A 24223-nucleotide genomic window follows, 5' to 3' on the forward strand; every position below is an offset into this window, starting at 1 on the left:
CTGAGCAGCTAGACAATATCTAGCTGACCATGATGCAACTTTTTTTTCCTTTTAAACCTAAGTACAATGTTATATGTCACAGGTGTACAATATAGTGATTCACAGTTTTTAAAGGTTATACTCCGTTTACAGTTATTTTAAAATATTGGCTATATTCCCTGTGTTGTATAATGATGCAACTTTTATGAACATAAAGTCGCTAAACTTCTGCCTTTTCTGGGGTCCCATAAGCCTTAATTTTTAACTACTTTTTTTCTTTTGGGTTTAACATTTTCTTTCTAGCCTCTTCAAATCTTTTTTTTTTCCTTTTTTTTTTTTAATTGGAGCCCAGAAATGGGCAATTCCTTTCAACAGAGCCAAACTGGCTAATTTTTCACCTACTACATTGCTACATATTCTCAATACTGTTTGCTGCATTGCAGTGTTGCCCCTTCCTTTCTCTATGTGCTAGCCTACCTGTAATCTTCGTCTATGTTGATCATATCTGCTTGATTTCCCACTTAGTGGTACCCACTTTATACCTGCGTGCTTTCTAGCCTGTTTTTCCAGATGCCTGAAAATAAGTTACTTTTGAACACTTGTGCATGCTAGGCAGAGTTCTAACCCCCTTCACATCTGTTACTTCATTTCATCCATTCAACCCATTTTATAGAGGAAGAAACTGAGTCTCAGAGAGGGTAAAGAATTTATTCAAGACCATACATCTAAGAAGTGGTAGAGTAGGGATTTGAATCTTGGCAGTTTAACTCTAGTAAATACATTCTTAACTTACCTATTCAATTGTAGAGTCATAATATTTCTGTTATAGCTCTCAAACCAATAGAGAACAGTTTGGGAGCACCATTAAAAAAACCCCTGAGAAATCATGGGCTAGGATTGCCAGATTTAGCAAATAAAAAGACAGTTGACCCTTGCACGACACAGGAGTTAGAGGCACTGGCCCCGGCACCGAGGAAAATCCTAGCATAACTTTGTAGCAGGCCCTCGGATATGTGGTTCTGTATCTCTGGTTTCAACCAACCGCAGATTGTATAGTCCTGTAGTACATGTTTACTGAACAAAATCCATGTAAAAGTGGACCCAGGTTGTTCAAGGGTCAACTGTTCAGGATACTCAGTTAAATGCGAATTTCATATAAACAACAAATAATGTTTTAGTTTAAGTATGTCTCATGCAACATTTGGGACATACTTATACTAAAAGTTATTCATTGTTTATATGAACATCACATTTAACTAGGCATCTTGTATTTTATTCGGCAACTCTAGGCTGGGCAGCTTTCCCAAACAGAGACCGGGACTTTCTCATTGAATTGATATCAAAATGAGTTTTGGGCCAATTGAAAGTATCTCTGCTCTTTGGAGCAGAATTGCAACAGTATATGGATTCTTTTGCGGGGGGGAGTTAGGTTTTTTATTTAAAAAAAATTTCTAAGGGGGTGGGTACCAGGTATTGAACCCAGGACCTCGTGTATGCTAAGCACGCACTCTACCACTGAGTATGCCCTCCCCCCCCAGCATATGGATTCTTTATGATAAATCTCTCTAGCACATACCAGGAATTATGCTATGTTCACAAATTAGCTGTTCATTGTTTCCAAGTTAATAATGCAGATAGATATTCATCTGAGTATACTCTGGAGGCAGTCTTGACTTAACTCTACTAGGCAAGGATGTTTTATCTCTTTATATCACTTAGCCTAATATTAGCTATTGCTAAATATCACTTTAATAAAAAAATATAAAGACTCATTTTATTTAGCAAGACTGAAAATAAAACTGAGACATAAAATCACACCTTTAGTGTTGTTCAAAACAGTTCCTCCATCTATCAACCCAAGGCAGTTAATCCAGCATATCATTTGTAGAGTGATGAACAAGAATCATTTCTCAGTGACAAAGGCGGTCATTAAGCCCTCAGGCCTCTCTGAAAGTAGAATTAGTTTTGACTGTTCAATCACCAGCTTGCACAAAAGCAGAAATAAAGAGGAATGGGAAACAAACACAAAATGATTGGCTATTATCTCTTTTAAAAAAAAACAACGGAAACAGTGGCTAAAACTCCACTCAGTAGAAAGTGGTTAAGTTCCCAGACACAGAGTAGCCACTAGTCAGGATACACTTTTATCCTTGAACTTAAATAAGCCAGTTAATTATGACGATCTCACCTTCACTATTCGCTCTCTATAAATGGTAATGCTGTCCATATTGAAAGATACATAGACCCATACATAGAAACTGCAACAGATCCTTTATAAACATCTACCTTTTTTTGATTCATACAGTCAGCCCACTGTAGCCATGGATACAGAACCTGTGGATACTGAGGGCAATGGTGCACTATTTTATATAAGGGACTTGAGCATCCCAGGATTTTGGTATCTGCAGGGGTCCTGGAACCAACCCCCTGCAGATACTGAGATAATTGTATTGCTAATGTTCTTTCACAGTTTTTTTCCTCCCTCAACTTAATATGATCAGAGAGTCTCCCAAATTTATTTTAGTCATACAAAAGTTATTAGCGCACTTTGGATTCCTTTCAAACATTCTGTCCTGATATTAAAAAAGTGATTAAAAACAGTACTGAATATGAATCACTTCTGCAAAGTTTAATGAGTGAGAAACATTCAACCAAGGTGACTTTTCCTTGGAAAAATCCTACAAAAACTGAATTTTATAAACAATTACTTATTTTGATAGAAGTTCCATTTATAAATAGCAGCCATGACTTTACTGCCTACAAAACTGCAGGCGATCACATTTTCCATGTTTAGAATTTAAAGGTTTTCAGATCAGGTTTTCTAGTTAAGTGTTCTTAAAGACATGAAAGTCACACAGACAGACTGGTTAGATGTCCCACGCTAAGGACATGGCAGACTTCCATGGTTTTACTATTCAGGCAGGTACAGACAACCATTGGATTTAAACTGATGGGTACTACAATGGTTATATTTTTGCTTAAAGCAGCAGTGACATTAACCTTGAGGGGGGCAGGTGCAGCAGGACTTCAGTGAGGCTCCTTTGTGATCCAGGGCAAGGAACAAGCTGTCGCAGAATGTTAGTATTAGAGAGACTTTCCAGTTAAGAGCCTAAGCAAGTGTGCTGTTCAGAGGCTGAGACAGCCTTGCTTCGTGTTCCACTGCAGTGAAGTAGTGTTTTCTGAGGCTTGGGTAGAAAGTCTCAGAGCAGAGAAGCCGATAAATATGCAAATCAGGGATGCTGGAGGTGACATGTTGCTCCTGACCGGTGACTGATGGCACTGAAGTGGGAGGAGCGTGAGTGTATCTTAGTAATGGATACCTTACGTTGGTCTTAGGAGACTAATGGCCTCTTGGAAGGACTTCTGAGCGCATGACAGTCCATCCTGCCCAGGAACATTCGGCTGCCTGCACAAAGTGTGACCAGTGGTTTGAGAATTCTAAGTCTCAGAAATTAGACCAGAGAAGGGCCACATCTAAACTGAGAGGAGTTAACCCTTTGTTTCTTCCTGGTCAGGCTGAATGCTTCCTGAGTTCCCAACGAGCCTCGTGCTACTTAGGAGCAAGCTGGCTCGACTTTTGGGGCCATTTGATAAATCAGAAGTCTGGGCGTGGGACTGAAAATGAGATGGCAATCTGTGCCAGAAAGTTCCACTCAGAGTTTCCCCGAGGGAAGAGGGAAGAGGGGTACGGCGGTGGGGACAGCTGATAACAAAGCTAGTAACACGTCCCACGCTGGAGCCTGTCACAGCCAATCCCGACGCGCAGGCAAGTCCATCCACTTAGCAATCTGGTACCCACCCCGCCTCCAATTTCAGGACATAAGAAAACCTTTTCTTCATGTTTGCTTTCCCCATCCAAATCGCCTAGTTAGTAATGGAAAAACATTTGAATGGATTTTGATGCAGCCATTCTAACACAGGGACTCGGGCGTGAACTCTGACCTGCACCCACACAGCTGTCCCTGGAGATTTCACACTCAGTGTGACCCCCGTGTGGGACCTGGGAGCCTGGGGTTTCAAGACACGTACCACGTAGAGAATGGGCTTCCTTCTGTCACTATGTCAGACGAACTCCCAGCACGAGCCATAGGCATTGCGACTGGGAACTCTTTTGGATGACCCTTCTTCTTCCCCCAGAGAAGCTACTCAACATGAAAAGACACTTGATCCCAAGGAACACACATTATTTGCCAAACAGGTGCTCAGTGGCTAATGGATACCATGGTTCCACTTCAACAGCTCTGAAGACGCTTGAGATCTTTGTTCCATCTTCTTGATGCTGAGCAGAACCAATGAACAGGTTAAGAGGAGAAAACACCAACTCGCAGAATAGGTGAAAAGTTTTAAAAAGAACTGTGTGGTGGTGACCAAACCCTGACTCTGGGCAATGGAGTCAGAAGCCACCACTCTTCAAGCCCTGGGGCCACGAGGCCGGTGTGTAGAAAAGCTTGCAAAACCTAGCACCAGATCTTCCTTGCCAGAAAGTGCAGCTCTGCGGCAGCTCATGTCTGCACCGACAGCAATGCCAGGAAAGCCAGCATTCTCGAGGGCCCTGCTGGCAAACTTATAAGCTCGCATTTGCTCAGTCACTGAGCCTCCCCCACAGGCATCTCCCACCTTGGAGGCAGGATGAGAACACTGGACTACCTTTTCCCAAAGAAGGGAAATCAAATCACCTGGAGGCAACACCCTGTATTTCTCCCACTCCTCCTTGACAGCATCCCTAATTAAGCCAGCTTCAAAAGGGCGAAAATCAGAATCTGGAGGTCAAAGGTCTAACCCAGGGTTCACAAATCTTAACAGAAGTCATATAACCTACTTACCTGAATAAAACCCCAAATCACCAATCCCTGCCCTCCCTTCCCAGGAAGGGGAATAGACTTAAGTCCATGTCTTCTTTTTTCACCATGGCTCGTGGAAGAGAGTCAAAAGGTTGGGTGGAAGGGAGGGGCATCCTGGTTCATCAGTAAAAAATAAAGATCTCTCTGAGTGTCCTCTGAGGTTGTGTCCAGAAACATTCAGTTCTCCTCAGCGTCTGCCTCCGAGGGCTCACCCTCTAAGCCAAAGTTCAGCTTGTCAGCGAGCCCCTCAAACTGCTTGCCCAGGCCGCCTGCAGAGTCCATGAACATGTTAGGGATGTCTTTGCCAAAGTAAATCTTGCTGTTGGAAGCGATGGCCTTGTACTTCATCAGCTGCAGGTACTCCGGGGTCAGCTTCAGCTGCAAGGAAACAAAAGGACGGAAGACGTCTGTGGGGCCAGGTTTGGGAAATTGTGGGTGGTGCCCCTTCGCTTTTCACAGGGAGGGTCTCACCTTGAGGACCACGAGAATTTTAGGGATTTCTGTGTTTAACACCAAAATTAAACTATCAAGGCCCAGGTAAGACATAAGGGAAGGCCCTGGCCCACCCAGCACAGGGGTCCTCACTTCCGGCCATGAGGGGCTTGCGGGGCGGTGGTCTTGGACACCAGGGACTCTCAGGCAGTGTAAGCCCGGACCCAGAGACACCCCCCTCCGCAGGCGGTGCTGGGCTTACCTTATTCGCTTCGGCTATCTTCATGGCCGTGTAGCACTCGGCGTCCGCCTTCGCCTTCTCCCGGGCCAGGAACGCGGCATCTTAAGGGAAGAACACAGCACACTGAAGCGCCGAGGTGATCAGTAGGCTGCGCCCGGCCACCTTCCCTGACTGCCTCTGTGACCTCAGGCAGATGGCTCTTATTTCTCTGTGCTTTGATTTCCTCATGGATGAAACTGGGAAAAAGGCATTTTTTTTTCCAGTTTTGCAAGCTGTTGTGAAAATCAACCAAGAGACAGCTTCTGACTGCAGTGGAGACAAGCTCTGAGCAAGTCTGTGGCTGTGCCTGACCACGTCTTCTTCGACAGCATCGTCGAGAAAGGCACTGCCACCCAGAGACGCTTCCTCTTTCTACCTGTTTACTCCTGTGGTAGCTCTGTGCCTGGGAGGAGTGGGGTGGGACCCCCGCCTCAACCTTCAGGCTCTGAGCTCTCCACCTCAACTCTTCTGTACTCTCAGCAAAAGCAAGAGAAGCCCAAAGAAGGCTCCGGACACAGCCAGAGGCAGATCCGTCCTAAAACCGACCGCCATAAACGAAACAGTTCAGCCACTCTCCAACTTCATTTCCCTTTCGTTTCCATCAGTCATTCCAAAAAGGTTCTCATTTACGGTGGTTAAGCTGGCACAACTCTAAGGGAATTACAGGTCGTGGTCCAGACTAACACCTATTTGGGTTAAGACCTATTTATTTTATTTATATTTTTTTATGGAAGTATAGTTGATTTACAATGTTGTATTGGTTTCTGGTGTACAGCAAAGTGATTCAGTTTTATATATATATATATATATATATATATATATATATATATATTCTTTTTCATTGTAGGTTATTATAAGATATTGAATGTAGTTCCCTGTGCTATACAGTAGGACTTTGTTGTCTATCCATTTTATATACATTAGTTTTTATCTGCTAATCTCAAACTTACCTTCCTCTTCCCCTTTGGTGACCATAAGTTTGTTTTCTATGGGGTTAAGACCTATTTAAGCTTCTACTATGCAAGCAATACGCTTCCTTAATGTATGAGACCAGCTTTTGGTCAAACTGACACAAAATTTTTGATATTGACTCTTCGGCCTTGGGAATGAGGCCAGCCTCGTGGGAGTGACACCTGTAGCAGAAGCTGGGTCTGTGGGTGGGTTCCCACTGCACCCTCAGCAGGGCCCTGGGTGGGAGGAGCCTGCAGGCTGGTTGAGGCTCTGGCTGCTGGAGGCCAACTCAACTGGTTTTGGCACCTGATGACCCGTATTTATAAGAAATAAACATATGTTGTTCTGCTAAGGGCTCCCCAGTGAGAAGCTGCTACAAAGCCCGACAGGCCCCATCGTGCTGTGACTGGACACAGCACTCGTCACCTGAAGCTGGGCCTGGAGGTCCCATTTCTGTTGTCTGATTTGCTCCGTTTAAGGTACCCCCTGGAGCAGAATATGGGTGGTGGGAGTGAGGTGAGGGCTGAGGGGCAGGGAACTGAAGGTGAGTCATGTTCAGAAAAGCTGGCAAACGGTGAAAAAGAATATGAAAACGAGTATGTGTGTGTCCATGTATGACAGAAGCACAGTGCTCTACACCAGAAATTGACACAACACTGTAGACTGACTACACTCCAATGAAAAGAGGTGAGAAAAAAGAAAAGCTGGCAAAGAAAATGCTTCTCTCCAGCTTGGGTTGTTGGTGCTGAAAAAGTGTCTGCTTCACACCCTGCTTAACAACCATGGGGATCTGAGAGCAGACTTAGAGGCCAAAGCCACAGTCTTGACAGAATTCCAGGAGCAGGAGGGCAAGGCAGGAGGGAGAGAGCTGCTGTTCTGACCTCGCTCCTTGGTTTCCTCCCAATGCCAGACTGTGAGCTCAAGACAGCAGGGCCCACGAGGGTTCCCTTCTCTTAAGCCTCGCATAAGGGTCTTGAGGGCACTCAGCTAACGTTTGTTGACTGAATGAATCTCTCGGAAGTGGAATATGAGTGCCAGCCTGGCTCGACTCTCCCCCAGACTCGAGTCAGCACACAGAGAACAAGTGATGTTCCAAAGAAGTCATGACATCTTAGAGCAGGTTACAGAGCCAAGGAAATGACTCTCCCACCCCCTGGCCTCAGAGTGGGGTCGGAGGGAAAGGCAGGCGTGAAGTTCACTTTGGCTCACCTTCGATTTCCGAGATCTTCTTCTCCGTCTCCTTCTCCATCACCTTCTGCCCGTAGGTGATCTCTGCCACCTGAGCCACTTTTTCTGCCTCTGTATTAACAAGGTGGACAAAGGCTTAGCGCTCTGATATGTCAAAAGGTTGACTACACCGCACCTTTCGCCTGATCCGCGTCCCTTATGCAGAGGGCTGGGCAAGCTCTGGTGAAGAGCCACTGGCCCAGAGGGCAGCACGGAGGCCCATGGGGCGGAGAGGGAATGCGCAGTGAGCACAGGACCTCAGCGGCAGCACGAGACAGGAATGAGGGAGACCTGGGCCCAAGGGAGGAGCCCTACATCAGAGGGTGACAGCCAGGAGCAAACCCTGACCTCGCTCCTAAGTCACAGGGCATGTCTCCCAAAGGAGCAGTTTAAGGATCACGGTACTCCCTAACAAGTTTCCTCCTGCTGCCTCCCTCAGGAAGTAGCTGGGTTTGTGGCTGACAGCTGGGTGCAGCGGTGAAGAACCCAGGTTTGGGAGCAGAGTCCCTGGATTTGAACCCCACTTCTGCCACGTATTTGCCATGTGACATTGGGCAAGTAATTTAACCTCGCTATGCTTCGGCTCAGTAAAATGAGGTGAATGATGGTGACTTTCTCACCCAGGGGCTGTGAAGAGCGAGCTAGTTCACGTACAAGTGCTTAGAAAAGCCCTCGGCTCAGAGTAAGGAAGGGCTAACTAAGTGTCCTCACCGCTGTGAATGACGAATGAACGGGCTGGCCTCCTTTCATTTAAGAGCTACGCGGAAACTCAAACTCACGCCCCCAGCCGTGATCTGACAATTCCAGCTCTGCTTCTGGGACTAGGAAAGCCGCCCCTGCGTACAGCAGGGGTTCGGAGGACCACGGGCCAGGCTTCCTCGAGTCTTGCCCCCTTCCCCAGCCCCTTGGCCCCGAAAGGGGATCCCAGAAGCACATGCAGACCAATGAGGGCCTTCTTCCGCTCTGTCTCTGCCTCCTTCTCCACCACCTTCTGCTTCTGGGCCGCAATGAGCAGCTTTGTCTTCTCGCTTTCCCTGGAGGGGAGAAAAGGGTGCTGCTGTGAGGCTGCTGAGGGTAAGTTTCTGCAGAACTCCACCGTTCCCTGGAAAAGCCCAACTCTCCTGCCGAGGAAGGCCGACTGGGATTTCTTCCTGTCTCCTGGAAGCCTGTTTCAGGTCCAAGGTTAAAGCGGATATGCTACAGACAGTCACATGGACCTCCTTTTCCTCCCAGATTCGTTTGTGGGAAATAGAGCAGGATTTACTTGAGGAAAAGGCCCCCGCCTGCCCACTGAGGCACCTTTCCCTCCAGTCTTCTTTGGCACGAGCCATGAAGCACACAGGAGGCCCCCTGGCCCTCTTAAGAGCATCCCTGCTCTGAGGCTCTCAATCACAGTCACAGAGCCCAGGTGAGCATGCTGACATGCCCTCTCCATCCTGCAGGCCAGTGGGCTGTGACAGACACTCAAGAGGGGACTAGCAGCCTGGCAGAGTGTTGGATACCCCTGGGGTGGGATGAGTGGGAGGCGGGAGAGAGTGGTAGTCACAGCTCGGGCAGAGGGCACACTCACATCAGCTCGTAGTTTCTGCGGATGGCCTCGGGTATGTTGGGTTTTGTCACCCGCACAGCCTGGAGAAGGATAAAAACAGCACCTGATGGGGAGGTGAGGGTGCTGAGGGACCGGCTCTCACTGGTCCGTGCCCCTCCTGCACAGGCAGGCCGTCCCCCTGGAGAGGGGGCGCTCCCACCATGGCCATGCTTACTTGGATGACGAGCCCAGGGGCCATGGAAGTCAGGTCCTGCTGCAAGGCCAGTTTGAGATTTTCATCAATCTGATCTGAAATCAAGAAAGACAGAAAAGGAGCTGTGACACTTTCTAGGCAGGGTGGAGGGAAGGATGGGGGCAGAATACAAGCCAAGGGAGCACCAACTCAAAAATGCACCTACAGGCAAAAGGCCCTCCCAATGAAGAGTGCTCATCCGAGCCCAGGCACCTAATGAGCCCCTGCAAGACTCACAGCGGAGGCCTGTGCAGTCCCGCTTCGCGAGCCAGGCTCGAGGACGTCCTTCTCTGTGGCCTCCAAACGGGAACTGAGCTTTAAAACTAGCACATTTCTTCAGTCAGCAAAAGAGAAGGTGTGCACCCAACTTTCATGAAAATGGAAGGTGGAAGGGCCATGTTAGGTATTTTGAAAAGAGCCAAGCACATGAAATCTAGTAATTTTACAAGTTTCTATAAGAGAAACACTCTGACGTCAAGGAAAGCCCCAAGGAGGACCAATGCCTGTAGGACCTCCATCAAATCACACGAGGGGAAAATGACAATTTCCAGTCCCAGAAACGAGCCCAAGTCCTCTGATGTCTTGTCTGATGCTGTTCCTTTGTCTGGAATCCACAGGTGAGTCGTTTCGAGAACAAGCAGAGGCAGAGAGATAACTGACCGCCCCCTCGAGCTGCGATCCCAGAACAGCAGCACCAAGGCTGCCTTCTCTGGCCGGGTCTGCTCTTCCCTGCCCGCTGCCCGTGAGACCCTCAGTAAGACCCTGGAAGGGCCCAAGAAAAGGCCACCACAAAACCGAGTTGGGACATCGAATCGGAACCACCTCCCTTACTGTCAGCTGCCATCTGCTTTAAATGACCATTCTTGGTCACCGGGGCCGAACCAGGAGCCTCTGCCAAACAGCGAGTCTAACTCCTGCCTTTTACAGATGTCCAGACCGAGGCCCTCAGTGTCCAGCAATGTGCTTGAGCCAGCGAGAGGCCAAAATAAGGAAGCTGTTGAATGACTGTGCTTTGATGGCTAGGATTTCAAACAGTGCTCTCTTCGACCACTGTATCACTAAGCAGGGGTTTGAATGTTTTACACGCTGGACCTGCTCTCATGAGCCTCTTGGCACCGAGAAAGGCCCATAAAGGTAGCACCCCACAGCCAACCCGGGGCTCACAATTTGACAGCTGGAGGTTAACACTCCATTCCATGGTGTCTATTGTAAATAGGAGGCCAACCAAACTTTAAGTGAGGGGGCCTGTGCCCTCCATAAAGTAATAATACAGTTGTTTCTCAGACCAAATTATATCTGAGTCAAGGCAGAAACCTGTGACCCTGGCCTAGCAACTTTCTAGGAAAATCTGGAAGAAATATTTTGCAAGTTGGTTTACTACCAAAGTGACACCAGTACTAAGCTGTTTATATGGGACAATTATGCTGATAAATGCCTATTAACACAAAGAGGTTCTTCAGATAAACTTCTGAACAAGTACTGGGTGACATTTTTATAAAATGGGCAAAGAGGACGCATTGCAGTTAGCAGTGATGGCAGCTGCAGTCAAGATGAAGGTCAGGGCTCTGAGTCCTGACAGGAGGGGACCAGATCCTTCAAGGAACAGGATCGAGCTTCTCCTCTGCAGGTGCAAATGGATTCTAAGCAGAACGGTGCTTGCTGACAAGAACAAACTTTAAAAAGAAAAACATCTCAGAGCAGACACACTTCCCCGGCTCCTCTGTACATGAAAAGCTACATTTCTCTAAGCTGCCAAGTTCATCTGTGAGACAGTGAGAAGTTTTCTAATGCAAAACAATTTCACATCCTGATTCTCTCTTCATGGAAATTAGAGACCTTTTGTCCTTGGTTGTTTCAAATGCTTTCAAGTAATTCATTTAACGGCACAAGTTCTAAAACAGTGGCTAGAGAGAAAACTAATATTTTATAAAGTTCTATCAGTTTGAGGTTAAAAAAAAAAAAACCCCGCAAATTTACCCAATTTTTCTTAAAAGCACACTGAATCCAAACTCAGTAAAAGAATTCAAAGCTTACGAAGTGAATTTAGATTCATTTTCTACTGCAGAAAAGCTATAAGGGCCTCTGATGATTTCCCAAATCTGAAACACAGTGCAACAGGCCGTTTGCTTAATTAAGATCACTTGTATCGCCATTTGCAGCAACATGGATGGACCTAGAGATGATCATACTGAGTGAAGTAAGTCAGAGAGAGAAAGACAAATACCATGATACCACTTATATGTGAAATCTAAAATATGATACAAATTGACTTACTAACAAAACAGAAACAGACTCACAGACATAGAAAACAAACTTATGGTCACCGAAGGGGAGCAGGGGTGGGGAGGGACGAATTAAGAGTTTGGGATTAACAGATACACGCTACTATGTATAAAATAAACAAGGTCCTCTCCTATAGCACAGAGAACTATATTCAATATCCTGTAATAAACCATAATGGAAAAGAAAAGAAAAAAAAAAAGAAAGATGACTGGCATCACCAATGACTCCTCCTTTGTCTACTCTGCAGAATGTTCTCACTCAGGGGCCTTTTAATGAAGACTCCTGGGAGAAACCACTGTCCAGCCCTGGTGTCAAGAATAATCATACCACTGGCTGCAGAGGTGGTTTGTTTTTAGCGCTGGCTAAAACACGTTTAAACCAAACACTTTATCCCAAAAGAGCTGTAACTATGACTGCAACGCCTCCTTCCCTTGCTGCTGAAGTCGGGCTGTGTTTACTTAGACCAGAAAAAAGGACAGGAAGTGTCTGCTTAAGCACATGGGTCCTTTTTGTTTCAAGCATTTTCCTATTCATCTCTACATGTACAGGGTTGAAAACAAACAAACAAAAAAAACCAAGTACCAAAAGTCACAAACGTTCTAGAAACTGCGAGGGGCTACAGTCCTTGTCCTCCTTGGAGAATGAAAGGTGACTCCTGTTGTTCTCAGCACCCGAACAGGGTGCCCCTCCTCCGGGTGCCTTCTCCAGGGTGGCGTGGGGACAGAATGCTGAAGCAGAGCCAGGGGAGTTTAGCACTCGCTTCAGCTTGGCCAGCAGCCACCTCTGGGACGCTGTCCCTTTGGGCCTTGGTTCCTAATCTTGAAAGGAGGATGTTGGGCTGGCTGCGTAATCTCTAAGGTTCTAGAACCACCCCCATCTTCACTACAGAACGATGCTAAGGGACAGTGGGGACGCATTTCCATCCTGGTCCTCCACTTCAGGCCCGACTGAGCCCTCCCATCCACTCTGGCTCCTGCGCCCAGAGCTGGACCACTCTGGCAACTTCCTTCCACTGTCATCAGCGTCTCTCAGGAAGGCCTTGTGCGACCGCCCACTTCCTGAGCACTAGGTTCTTCCCCACTCCCGGTCCCTTAGTCCCCGGCCTGCCCCGCGGTAGCAGGGGCAGCAGGCAGGTCAGGACGAGAGGCCTTCTTACCGAAGAGCTCGATGTAGACCTCCTGCAGCGTGTGGACACTGCAGAACTGGTTCAGCTCGTGGTGGATCTTGTTGAAGATGAGGGCCTTGTCATAGTCAGCTGTGTAGTTCTTCACTATGTCGTACACTGGGAGGAGGAGAGGTTCAGAATAAGCTGGGACAGACATGGGGTGGGGGTGAGGGGGACACGCTGGGGAGAGTGGGCGGGGGTGGGGGTGGGGGGAAGGAACTTCCAGAATGTACCTGCATGTGGGACCAGGAAGTTCACCACCTCAATTCTGTCGAAGTAGATCATCACGCCGCCACTGTGGGAGGAAGCACGGACAAGCAGTCACTGGAAAGCTCTGGAATATGGTGCCTCTCCTTGAAGTGGTGGTGGGCGTGTGACTTGGCAGAAAAGGAGGAGAGTTCATGGGAGGTTAGGGGCACATGGATCTCCAGGCTGGAGACCTTCTGAGCTTCTAGCACAATCTCCCAAGGAATCATGCGTCTTAAAAATATCTCCACAAGGAAAAAGGGACTCTTTTGGGGTAAGAAAAGAGGAGTTCATATCTTCTGAATCAGCAATGACTTCTGATGAAAGCAATCAAAGGGAAAAGACTAAAGGTCACGGAGTTCTCAGAACTTAAAAGTGTGGAATTTTCTGGTCACCATTTCTCATTCTGTCTTCACCATCGCTTTGGTTCAGCTTTTCCCCTTCCCTGCCAATATTCATTATAAAAAACTTTCAAACATACAGGAAAGTTGAAAGAATGGTACAACTAATACACATATACTAACATCTAAATTTAACAATTGTTCACATTTTACCTGTTGATCGATCTACTTTTTTTTTTCTCCTGAACGTTTCAAAGCAAGCTGTAGTCATGATACTTTATCCTTTAATACTTTGGCAAGCATCAGTCACCTAAGAATAGTTGACAGTCTCCTATAGTCACAATAGCATTCCTAAACCTAAGAAAATGAGCAATGATTCCTTATCATCCAATACCCAGTCCTTCAAATTCCCCCAAAGTTCCCGGCATGGACAGAACTGTGTGTTCTCCAGAATCCACATGGGGTAACTCTAACCCTCAATGTGACTGTGTTTGGAGTCAGGGCCTTTACGGAGATAATGGAGGTTAAATAAGGTCATAAGGGTGGGGCCCTGGTCCAGCTGGACTTGTCAAGGGAAGGAGCCGACCCCAGCGATCTTCCTCTCCCCACACATGCGCAGAGGAGAGGCCGGAGCAGACACGGCAAGGGAGCCGCTTGCAGGCGAGGAAAAGAGGCTTCAGCAGAAACCAGCCTTGCTGGCACTTTGGTCTTGGACTCTGAGCTTCTAGCACGATGAGAAACTAGATTTCTGTTGTTTAAGCCGCCCACTCTGTGGTGTGCTGTCCCGGCAGCCCAAGATGACTAATACACTTTTCATAATGTGTTTTATAGCTGTTACTTTGGAATTAGGCTCTAATCCAGGTTCACCATTGCATTAGCTTATGTCTTTGAAGTCTCTTCTTCGACCCAAGTCTCCTCCAAATACAACGACTCTGTGACGAGGTCAGGCAGCTGCCCAGGGCGATGCTGTGATCCTGTACTTGCCGAGCACTTCCTCGTGGTGTGCTTTACTTTGTCACTCTAGTCCTGTTTGGACTTCCTTTACTTTGCAGTCGGACCACTACACTGATGCTCTCTTGGGACTGCCTGCCCCTAAGGTCACCCCGGACCTGCTTTCCACAGTTCTCCATAGTTAGTTGTGCTAAAGTTATCTTCCTCCAGCAGGTCATTCATCTGCTAAAAGCCTTCATCACGGCATTCAAGGCCCTTCCAGTGACCTTCTCTACTGCACTCCACCACCTCGTCAGCTCGGAACACAGGGAGCTCGGGGGCAGGGAACTCGGTAAAACCACCACGGGGTGCTTCCCCTTTCCCTGTCTCTTCCTCAGCAGCAGAAGCCCTGCCTGTCACTGGGGCTTAACAGCGTTACTGGGCACCTTACCTCGTCCCACAAGGTACATTCTTCACCTCGTCTGTCTGGAGTGTGGTCTGGAAATAGGGGAGACAGAAGGTGCTGAAAGGTGGGCAGTGATAAACAAAGTGACTTTAAAAAAAAAGAAACAAACAAACAAACAAAAAACCAAAGTGACTTATTTGGGGAATCCTAAATAGCCTTGTCCTTGAATATTTATTTGTATTAAGCTTTGCCTCTGTTAAAGGTGAACATCCCCACTGACTCCTCTCACTTACAGAGTTGGAGGCTAAATCAAACAAAGGTAACTACCCTGGCTTTGCTGTAAATGAGCTACCATAGGAACAAGTAAGAATGCTTTGGTAGAAAAGACCCTGGATCAGGAGTCCTAAGACCTGCGCTTACTTCTGTCTCTTCCATTTGCTAGTCTTGAAACAACAGATTCTTTATTTAACCTCTCGGCCCATAAAACCTGCTCAGCCCATTCTCAGGATGACCTGGGACTCCAATGAGATCCCGTGCATGAACGCACTTTGAAAACCATACAGCACAGTAAGGGGCATACGGGGCAAGTGCTGATGAGGTGCCCCAGGACATTTCCCAAGGTCAGCATAATAGTCACTTTCTAAATCTTCCTCTTCCTCTTAGTTGGACATACTTCAGAGACGGCTCGTCTAACTTAGCCCGGCTTTAGATCCATCATCACTAACCCTACTCCCACTTTAGATGTCGCTTCCCTTCACCAAGTTCAGCCTCTTCCCCCGTCCCCCAATTATGTTCACATCTCTCAAATTCAAATAAGCCAAATTACCGTGCTTTGTTTCCAACTATTTTGGTAGCCTGTGGTTTAAAACACACAGACACATACAACCTACTTTTCCTTCTACGCGTTCAGAACAGATTCTTCTCTGGCTTTGTCTTGAAGTGAAAAAAATGATTCTCGGCTGGGATTGGTGGCCAAGGCAATGACCCCAGTCAGCTCTTTCAACAATCAAGTAAAATTCCAGAGAAGATGACTCATGGAGCCTCCTTCTTTATCTGTCTGTCTGTCCATCTATTACATATGACTTATTCTGAAATGATTCCTTCAAAAGGCAGTATTATACTCATCCACTCATCCAATGGCTAAATCATTCCAAATCATGCATCAATCACCACCCCGCCCCCAAATCTGCAGTCGTCCAAGTCGACCCCACGAGCCAAGAGTACCTGCACAGACTTATACGATGTGATGAAAGGGAGCATCAGGTGAAAGCCAGGGCCGCTGGTGGACGTTAGCAGGGCACCGCCTCTGCAGAGGAGGGAGACAGAGGCAGGCTCAGCTCAGCAAAAAGTCCCTATTACATCAGTCCCGCCTGGGCCCACTTTCTCCCCGGCCCCATCCGCATTCAGTATAGCGTGACATGTGCCAAAGCCACGTTCACAGACCCCTCTCTTCCTCTCAGCTCGACCCTCATATTATAGGAAGCCTGATGGCAAAACCTAAAACCATTACTCAAGTTTTTGCAGCGAGAAAAACTGGCACATAGAACTAAGCGGAATCAAGACAGTAGAATCTCTGGCTCTACTTGAGATAAGAGAGGAAGGCAGTTTTGTTTCGTCACATCTGTTGAGCTTGTGGCAGTCCATAAGGACAGTAAATTCAGTGATACAGTGACCAATATAGGTGCTAACGTTGGAGTCCTGTGACATGCACAACCAGAATAACAACTTCAAGGACATTTTACAAACCATCTAAATATATATATATATATTTTTACAGTAGAGTTATCTTTCTAATCACGTTATATGTAAATGACAGTAAAATTAAAAGCCATTTTGGGGGACATCTAAGCAGATGGTGGGAAGAGATAATTAAAGGGGAGAGGGGAACCCAATCAGACTTTAAGAACTTGCTCTTGGCATTCAGAAAAAAGCATCACGGGGCACATATAAGAAGGGGTTCATTTAGACTTAAAGCAAAAAACTTGGGTTATGGAGGCTACTAAAAGGAAAGCAACCCAAGGTTTATAAATGCTTCTTTGCTTTACGTTATTTGAGTCAAATACACATTTTTTTTAAGAGAGAGCAATAAAATAGTGACATAATGGGTTATTTTAAGAGCCACTATCCTAGCGCCTGCCTTGATGGACACAAATCAACTGGCAGGCTCTTCCATTTGTTCTGAAATGTTAATTTTAAAGAGTAGGTCCAAATTATATCTCCTCAAGTTGCCATCAAGAACTGGTACTCATCAGAGGCAAGCTCCTAGCACCAAGATTTCCAGAGGGAAGTAGGAGGAAACAGTATTTCAGAGATGATCTTCAAGAGGTACGGCAGCCTTTAGGTTTTGTCTCTAAATCTCTGTACACGTTTATCAATCGCCATCCACGGCATGAACTTAGACTACTAAGTTTTATATTTACATTTAGATACATATTTGTGTGTGTGTGTGTGTGTGTGTGTATTCCCTTCCCTGTGGTCACTGACACAAAAGCTCAATCTAAAAGACGCTCTTATTCAACAAAATACAAACACAGCTCTTCAGCAGAGTCTGTTAAACATTGACTAGGAGAGAGAGTCACTTAATAGGAAGTTGCCAGCTTCTCCCTGTCGCTGCCTTACCTGTAATACACCCCAATATGGCCCTCTTCTATCTTGTGCACAGCTGAGAAGAGAGAGGCACAAAAGAAACTGGCAGCCACAGCCACAACTGCTCCCAACTGGGCCATCAGGGAACGGTTACCCTGGGGAAAAAGAGAGGAAAACATGTGCGGTCTGACTGAGGAGGGCGGGGGGCCTCTAGATCTACAACTCTGTTCATCCTTGTTCTCAGTCAACACTCCCGTTCCTTAACTGTGGAATTACATCCCCCACCTCCTCCAAGAGGCGGTGGCTCCAGACACAGCCATGGCCCAAGGGAGAACCCGTGCCAACTGGGCAGCGTTCAGAACACAGCCTTCTCTTCCTGTGAACGGGAAAGTGCTGTCACTGGAGCCACTCATATTAGTAAAAGGGAAGAGAGGCAGCTGCAGTCATGTTGGCCCAAATTACAGAGGATGTCAAACGACAGGCAGTTGTGGCCATGTAATTCTGGTCAGAGCCTCCCAGTCCTAATTGCCTGCCATTTCGAAGGAAACCATTATTTACTCCTTTCAGATGCTGGAGCGACAGGGACAGCATGCGAGCAGAGTTCCACGGCGGGATTCTCTGGCCTCTCATCCACCTTTCCCGTTATTCCTTCGTTCCTAAACGACTCAGGGATCTGAGCAACACTGAAGCCACACTCCCTCCCCTATGCTTGACTGGCTCTTTGCATCTGCCAGATTCCCCGAGTCCATGGGTAGGAGAAAGGTGGTTCCCCAAGCTTGGAAGGCTCTAGGCTCCTGGGTCTAACTGCATTCAGGCACCAGCACGCGAAAGAGTTGGCATCCAGAGACTCATTCCCTGAACACTGAATGATCTGGAAAAACTACCGTAACTGACAGTGAGGTTCCCAGTCGGGCGTGCCTGGGCCCCCCTGCGCAGGGCGCGGATTCTGCCTCCCGGGTCTAACGCAACCCGGGCGCAGACGTCTGCGAGGCGCTTATTTTACCATGCGGCCTCCAGCTACCCATCAGCAACTGCGTCCTTTCTGCAAAAGCCCTTCCCTCCCCGAAGTCACCGCCTCCCCACCTCGCGCTCCTTCCCTGCCCTCTTCTGAGAGAGGGTTGAGAGTCCCAAGAGCCTCGGGTCGGGCTGGAGGCTCCAAGAGCCTCTGCTCGGTCCCGGCCGGGAGCTCGCGAGGAAGAGACGGGACAGAAAGGGGTGGCTTCCCCTTCTCCTGAGGGAGAGAGGATGCTGTGGCGGGGCCCCGGGAGAACGGCTGATCAGCTGCGGCCCGGAGCCACAACGAGGCCCAGCGCGCGCACTAAGGGGCGGGGGCCGCGTACCAGGCTGTCCCTCCAGGCGCTCCGTACTCGTCCGAACTCCAGTGCAACCGCAGAAACCGCCACACCCCTCAGCACGCTGCTTCCTTCCGGGCCCGTCGCTTCGATGACGCCATTAGTTCACGCGAGAAGATCACACCCCTCTCTCCTCCCTAGGTCTCCGGCCCCGCCCCCGCGCTCCGAACGCTCGGTGTCCGCGGTTGGCCGCCAGGGGGCGCCCGAGACTAGTTCCGGGCGATCGGGACCATGTTCTGGGATTGCCGGGGTGGGGGTGGTGCGGGCGCCTGGAGAGTGACCCCGGGGACGACCCGAGTGGCTGCGGGTGCTGGGACCGAGGTGTCCCTCTCCGAGGTTTTGACTCTGGAGTTTGCTCCGGATTTCCCTCCGCATTAGGCGAAGCCTGTTTTTTTTTTTTTTGGAGCAGGTACCGCCGAGTTGCCACCGTTCCAGCCCTCTGCTCCGCTTTCCTGTAGCTCCGCTGAATGAAACACATCCTTTAAATGAGCAGATTAGCACCATTACGTCGCTAATCAAGAGTCCCTACTTTGAATTGCCCTTTATGCTTTTCTAGGAGCTTTGGCCTTTGAGGTCCCCACAGCACCGTAAAGTAGATTAAGAAGGAATTATCGCAATTTGAGTGAACAAAATTTAGGTTCAGTGAGGTGGAGGGTAGCAGTGGATGAAAACCTGCTTTGAGCTGTTTTAACGTCCGGAGTTTAACTCCTGCCGCCGCGCACAGGGCAAGGTGCTTATCAGCATCCCCCGCCTAGACGGTAAATTCCCTGAGGGCGGGGACTGCGCCTTCCCTCAACATCCCGGGCGCTCAGGTGCTCAGTAACAGGCGGACGGCACAGAGGAACCAGGCCCAGCATCCAGGCTTTGTGTCTCCCAGACTGCAGCCTTCACTGGGCGGCGGTATCACACTGGGCCGTTTCTTATTCAGCCACTGAAGTTTTGTTCACAGAAGAGAAAGAGTCCACTTAATTACAGCCTTCACTCCATGGAACGCTTTTACACTGGGCAGACGGCAAGCTGGTGGTGGTAGACAGATTTAGGACGCAGGAAAAGGAAAGTGTAGATTTTCCAGGCATGGCTGTTTGGGACTGGCCCATTTCCAACCCCCCCCACCCCCACCCCGCCCGCCGCCTCCTGGGGGTTTGCTCTGCATGACTTTCTGCTGGGATATTTCATGATACCTTAAGGCCACAAGCGGGCTGCATGGTGCTGCCTGGGAGCTCTGTTCCCACCTGCGTAGATAAGGGTCTCTCCTCTCCCCACCCTGTTACTGCAAATTCCTCCCCCACCTTCCCGCCCCAACACACGCGTATGTGCACACACTTGGCCAATTTCCTGATTGATTATATCAGAACTTAAGAGCTTTTCTTTCCATGTTCAGTGGTAGAACTTGGCCCAGCACACTTAATGAATATTTCTTTAATAGTTCACTAAATAAGTGTTTATTTAATAGTTGAGTGAATGAATAAGAGAAATGGAAGTATTGGGGTTTATCAGCCCAAGGAATGGGGCTTCGCGTTCAGATAAAGGACTTAAATTAGTTGTAATTTAAGAATTTCCTGACTACTTTGGAATGAACTATGAGGCAAGCTGTGGGATTTTGTTCTCAGGAGGCTTTTTAAAAAAAAATTTTTTTTAACCAGGCCTGAGTTTAACTATGGCCCTGTCTAGAGGCAGGGGGTGGTAGATGATGATCTAACATTTCTGAAAATCCCTTCCTTAAGAGACCCGTGATTTTTATGACTCAATATCCAAAATTACCAAAGAAGTAAGTCTGTGATGATTTGTTTAACAAAAGTGTTTAAGAATCCATTAAAAAAAAACTTATGGAGTAGTGGTTAAGTGTAGATATTCCAGTCAGACTGATTAGATTTAAATCCTTGGCCACCTCCTCTCCCTCGGCCTTTTATTAGCTGTGTGACCTTGGGAAAATGACTTTATTCTTGGCTTGGTTTCTTCATCTGTAAAATGCAGGTAATGGTAGGAACCTCATAGGACTGTTGTAAAGATTCAATGACAAACCAAGAAAAGCACATATGACAATATTTGGCAAACTTTGAATGTTCAATAAATATTAGCTATTGCTGTTTTAAATAGCAAATTTCCTTAGCGTGTTCTTGCCTGTTTGTGGATTCAGATTATTACTATCCCAGAAGAAGCGAGAAGGGTAGGCTTTAAGTCATGTAGAATTGAGTAATAACCAAATAAAGGCTTATCAAAAGAAGCAATAAGACTCCGAAGTTATACCTCCATAGATATTTACAATACGGATTTCATAAAGTGTTCTTGAATGCTTTCCATGTAACAGACCCTGTGCCTTTCTCATTCTATATAATCTTCAGCTCAGCCCTTTGAGTTCAGCTCATTTTACAGGAGGAAGTTAAAGCTTAGAGAAGTTAAGGGATGGCCCAAGATCATAAAGCTTGTAAGTTGCCCAGGCAGAATTCAAATGATCTCAAGTCTATTTCTTCACTATAGTAAATGAATCAGAAGATAATGATTCAACTCAAGACACACACACACACACACACACACACACACACAAACACACACACACACACACACACACACACCCCTCATTTATTTTACATGTAACCTTTCAGGAATGTAGATCAGTGGTCAGAAATTGCAACACTCTAAATGGGGCTTGCTCATTTTGCAGTTGGAGGCTGAAGTGGGATTTTAAAAAAATACTCCAGCCACAGCCACCCACATTTCCCGATCTCTGCATTGCTCTTTTGTCCACCAGCAAGCTAACATGCCTGTGGGGGTTGCCACTCTAACCATGGAAGAGACCCCTTCTTTCACAGAGTCCTTTTCATCAGTAAGCAGGTTAGCCCCAAAGGAACCAGGCAACTCTTAAAATCTTTGGCTTCAATACATTTATATCACAACAGTGGAAGTTGCTAGAAAAAAATTTGTTTGACTTTGATTTTTCTTCTTTACTTAAAGCCCTAAACAGAGCATAGAGGTCATCTTTCAGGACATTTGATCCCAGTAAGATTCTGGTGAGCTTGGGGGAAGAGGAATGAGGAACTATATCCTTAAATATTAAAATTTTTTTTTGCTCTTTTATTTTTTAAAATAGCCTTAAATATTAAAAGGATTTTTTGCTTTTATTTTTAAAAATCTTAACCATTCCTTAATTTTATTTATTATTATTATTTTTTAATGGAGGTACTGGGGGTTGAACTGAAGACTTAATGCATGCTAAGCACGTGCTCTACCACTGAGCTATACCCCATTCCCTATATCCTTAGTTATGAAGAGATTTACTCAGAAGTTTTTCAGCTGGCAAACCCAGGATCGGTGCCTTCTAGTAACAAAAGGATATTTGCTTGAGGCTAATGATGTTCCTTCAAGGGAGTTCTGTAAAGGGATCAAAGAGGAATCATGGGAAAAAAAATTGAGTTGGAAATCAGTTGGAAGTCACCTAGAGATCATTTCATAATTATATGTTTTTACAGCTTTATTGAGGCATAATTGACGCACAATTAAGTGCAGATGAAGTGTTCAATTTGATAAGTTTTGACGTACGTATATTCCTGTAAAATCGTGGCTACAATCAAGATAATGAACATGTGCATCACCCCCCCAAATTTCCTCATGCCCCTTTGTAATCTCTCCCTCTCACCCCTCTCCATGACCCCCACCCCCTAATTCTCAAGCAGCAACAGCTGGTCTCTTGTCGTTCTTGCTTAGTTTGCATGTAAAGAATTTATATAAATAGGACCCTACACTATGCACTCTTTTTTGTGGAGGGGGTTGTCTGGCTTTTTTTTTTTTTACCCAGAATAATTATTTGGAGAGTCATCTATGTTGTTAAATAGATCAATGGTCCATTCCTCTTCACTGGTGTGTAATATTCCATTGCAGTTATACAACGTGTTTACCCACCCAGCTGTTGATGGACATAGACAGTGTAGCCTGTGATTTTAATCCAGTCTGTTTATTTCACTCATGGAGAAACAGAGGGCAAAGGGAAGGAAGTCTCCAGAGAGGAGGGGCTTGGTCAAGGTCCACAGTGAATTTGGGAAGTGATGAGAAAACAGCCAGCCACCCTGAGAAATTATGCAAGGAGCTTGGGTGTGTGAGGTGTGGCTTGGCTTGTTTTGCCTGGGATGCCCCTTCATTTGACATCGCTGAATCAATAATAATATTAGGAATTAAAAAAAAAAAGGTGTTATGGCATTTGGTCTGCAAATATTGATCCATACATCCCTGTACATCTCAGATAGACTCCTTTTGGTCATACCTTCCTGGTTAAAGATTAAAAGTGCTTTGAGTTACATTAGTTCATTTGATCCTCATAATAATCCATGACCCATTTTACAGATGAGGACATGCAAGTTAGGTGGTTAGGTCACTTCCTCAAGGTCATGGGCAGGTCCTCTGTGTGTGAATGCAATGAACTTTCCCCCCTCTATTTGTGAATTCAGAAAATTTCAGTGTATCAGGACAGAAATTTAGTTCAATTCAGTAAACATTTATTGAACATCTACTTGCTATAAACCATAGTCCTAAGTGATGAAAGCATAGAAGGGGCAGGGAGACCACTTGTACCTGGTAGGGTTCTACAGCAGGGTTTCTAAACCTTGCCACTCTTAACATCACAGGCTGGATAATTCTTCGTGTTTGTTTTTGTTTTGTTGTTGTTGTTGGAGGAGGGCTGTCCTGTGCATCGCAGGATGCTTGGCAGCATCTCTGGTCTTTAGCCTTAAGAATCAGTAGCAATCCCTTCCCTTCCCCCACCAGTTGTAAGAATCAAATGTTTCCAGACATTGATGAGTGTCCCCTGGGCGGGTGTGTGGGGTGACAGAATTGCCCCCAGCTGAGAACCACTCTTGTACAGCAAGACTTAAAAATGGGGGCGGAGGGGATTGAGAATGAGAAAGTGAGTTTCACAGGCATCCCAATGGGTTATAGACGTGGTATCCAGGAGCTGCCGGATGGGCTAAGAGAGTCAGGGGAGCAGAGAATGGGGGCGATGCCGTGAATGTGGATGAATGGACGCAGAGCCCAGGAGGAGTTCTGGGGAGGTTGGAAGATGGTGGGGGGAGCAGGTACTGCTGGTGGGTCCTGGAGAACCTGTGATGATAAAACCCTCTGGCTATGGGATGGGAGAGGGGGAAACACGTGTCTCTGTTCAGAATGTAGCTCTCAGCTCATCCTACTGAAATGAATTCCAAAGAGGAAAATCACTTGTTCTTCAGAAGATCAGACGTGGGGAGAGGCCGAGCTGTAAATCCTGGAGGGGAGGACTTTAATGCCACTTAGAAATCAGGCCTGAAACACTCATAATGTTTGTCAGTTCACATTTTAGTGTTCTTGAGTAAGTGTGCTGGGTGTGGGGGATGAGAGGTGGCAGGTATTTGATTTAAAAAGCCTGCACGGATTTAATGTCCTGATAAAATGTATTAAAT

The 24223-nt window shown here is 46.8% G+C and overlaps 1 protein-coding gene across 3 annotated transcripts; it reads right to left on the reverse strand.

Moving 5' to 3' along the window:
- Positions 1 to 668: 668 nt before the first annotated feature.
- On the reverse strand, positions 669 to 18889 carry ERLIN2 (ER lipid raft associated 2). 3 transcript variants are annotated; one of them, XM_031440115.2, is made up of 12 exons: positions 18789 to 18889; positions 17482 to 17603; positions 16087 to 16168; positions 14908 to 14954; positions 13173 to 13234; positions 12931 to 13056; positions 9474 to 9547; positions 9281 to 9339; positions 8653 to 8744; positions 7693 to 7782; positions 5515 to 5594; positions 669 to 5198 (listed from the first exon to the last, which is right to left on the reverse strand). In XM_031440115.2, the coding sequence occupies exons 2-12, from the start codon at positions 17586 to 17588 to the stop codon at positions 4998 to 5000; spliced, it is 1020 nt and encodes a 339-aa protein (XP_031295975.1). In that variant the 5' UTR covers positions 17589 to 17603; positions 18789 to 18889; the 3' UTR covers positions 669 to 4997. The 3 variants fall into 3 exon arrangements, with proteins under 3 accessions (XP_031295975.1, XP_031295977.1, XP_010979431.1); XM_031440117.2 differs by lacking the exon at positions 18789 to 18889 and adding an exon at positions 18532 to 18754; XM_010981129.3 differs by lacking the exon at positions 18789 to 18889 and adding an exon at positions 18007 to 18479.
- Between the last annotated feature and the right edge of the window lie 5334 nt (positions 18890 to 24223).

Source organism: Camelus dromedarius, chromosome 22 (genome assembly GCF_036321535.1).
Source record: "Camelus dromedarius isolate mCamDro1 chromosome 22, mCamDro1.pat, whole genome shotgun sequence".
Taxonomy (NCBI): Eukaryota; Metazoa; Chordata; class Mammalia; order Artiodactyla; family Camelidae; genus Camelus; species Camelus dromedarius.

Coding starts and splice junctions, on each gene's coding strand:
- ERLIN2 (XM_010981129.3), bottom strand. CDS start 18,078: ATGAGAGGCCAGAGAATCCCGCCGTGGAACTCTGCTCGCATGCTGTCC. Junction 13,235..14,907: donor AATGTACCTTGTGGGACGAG/GTAAGGTGCCCA, acceptor TTCCTCCCACAG/TGGCGGCGTGATGATCTACT. Junction 5,595..7,692: donor GAAGATCTCGGAAATCGAAG/GTGAGCCAAAGT, acceptor TCTTCCCTTAAG/ATGCCGCGTTCCTGGCCCGG.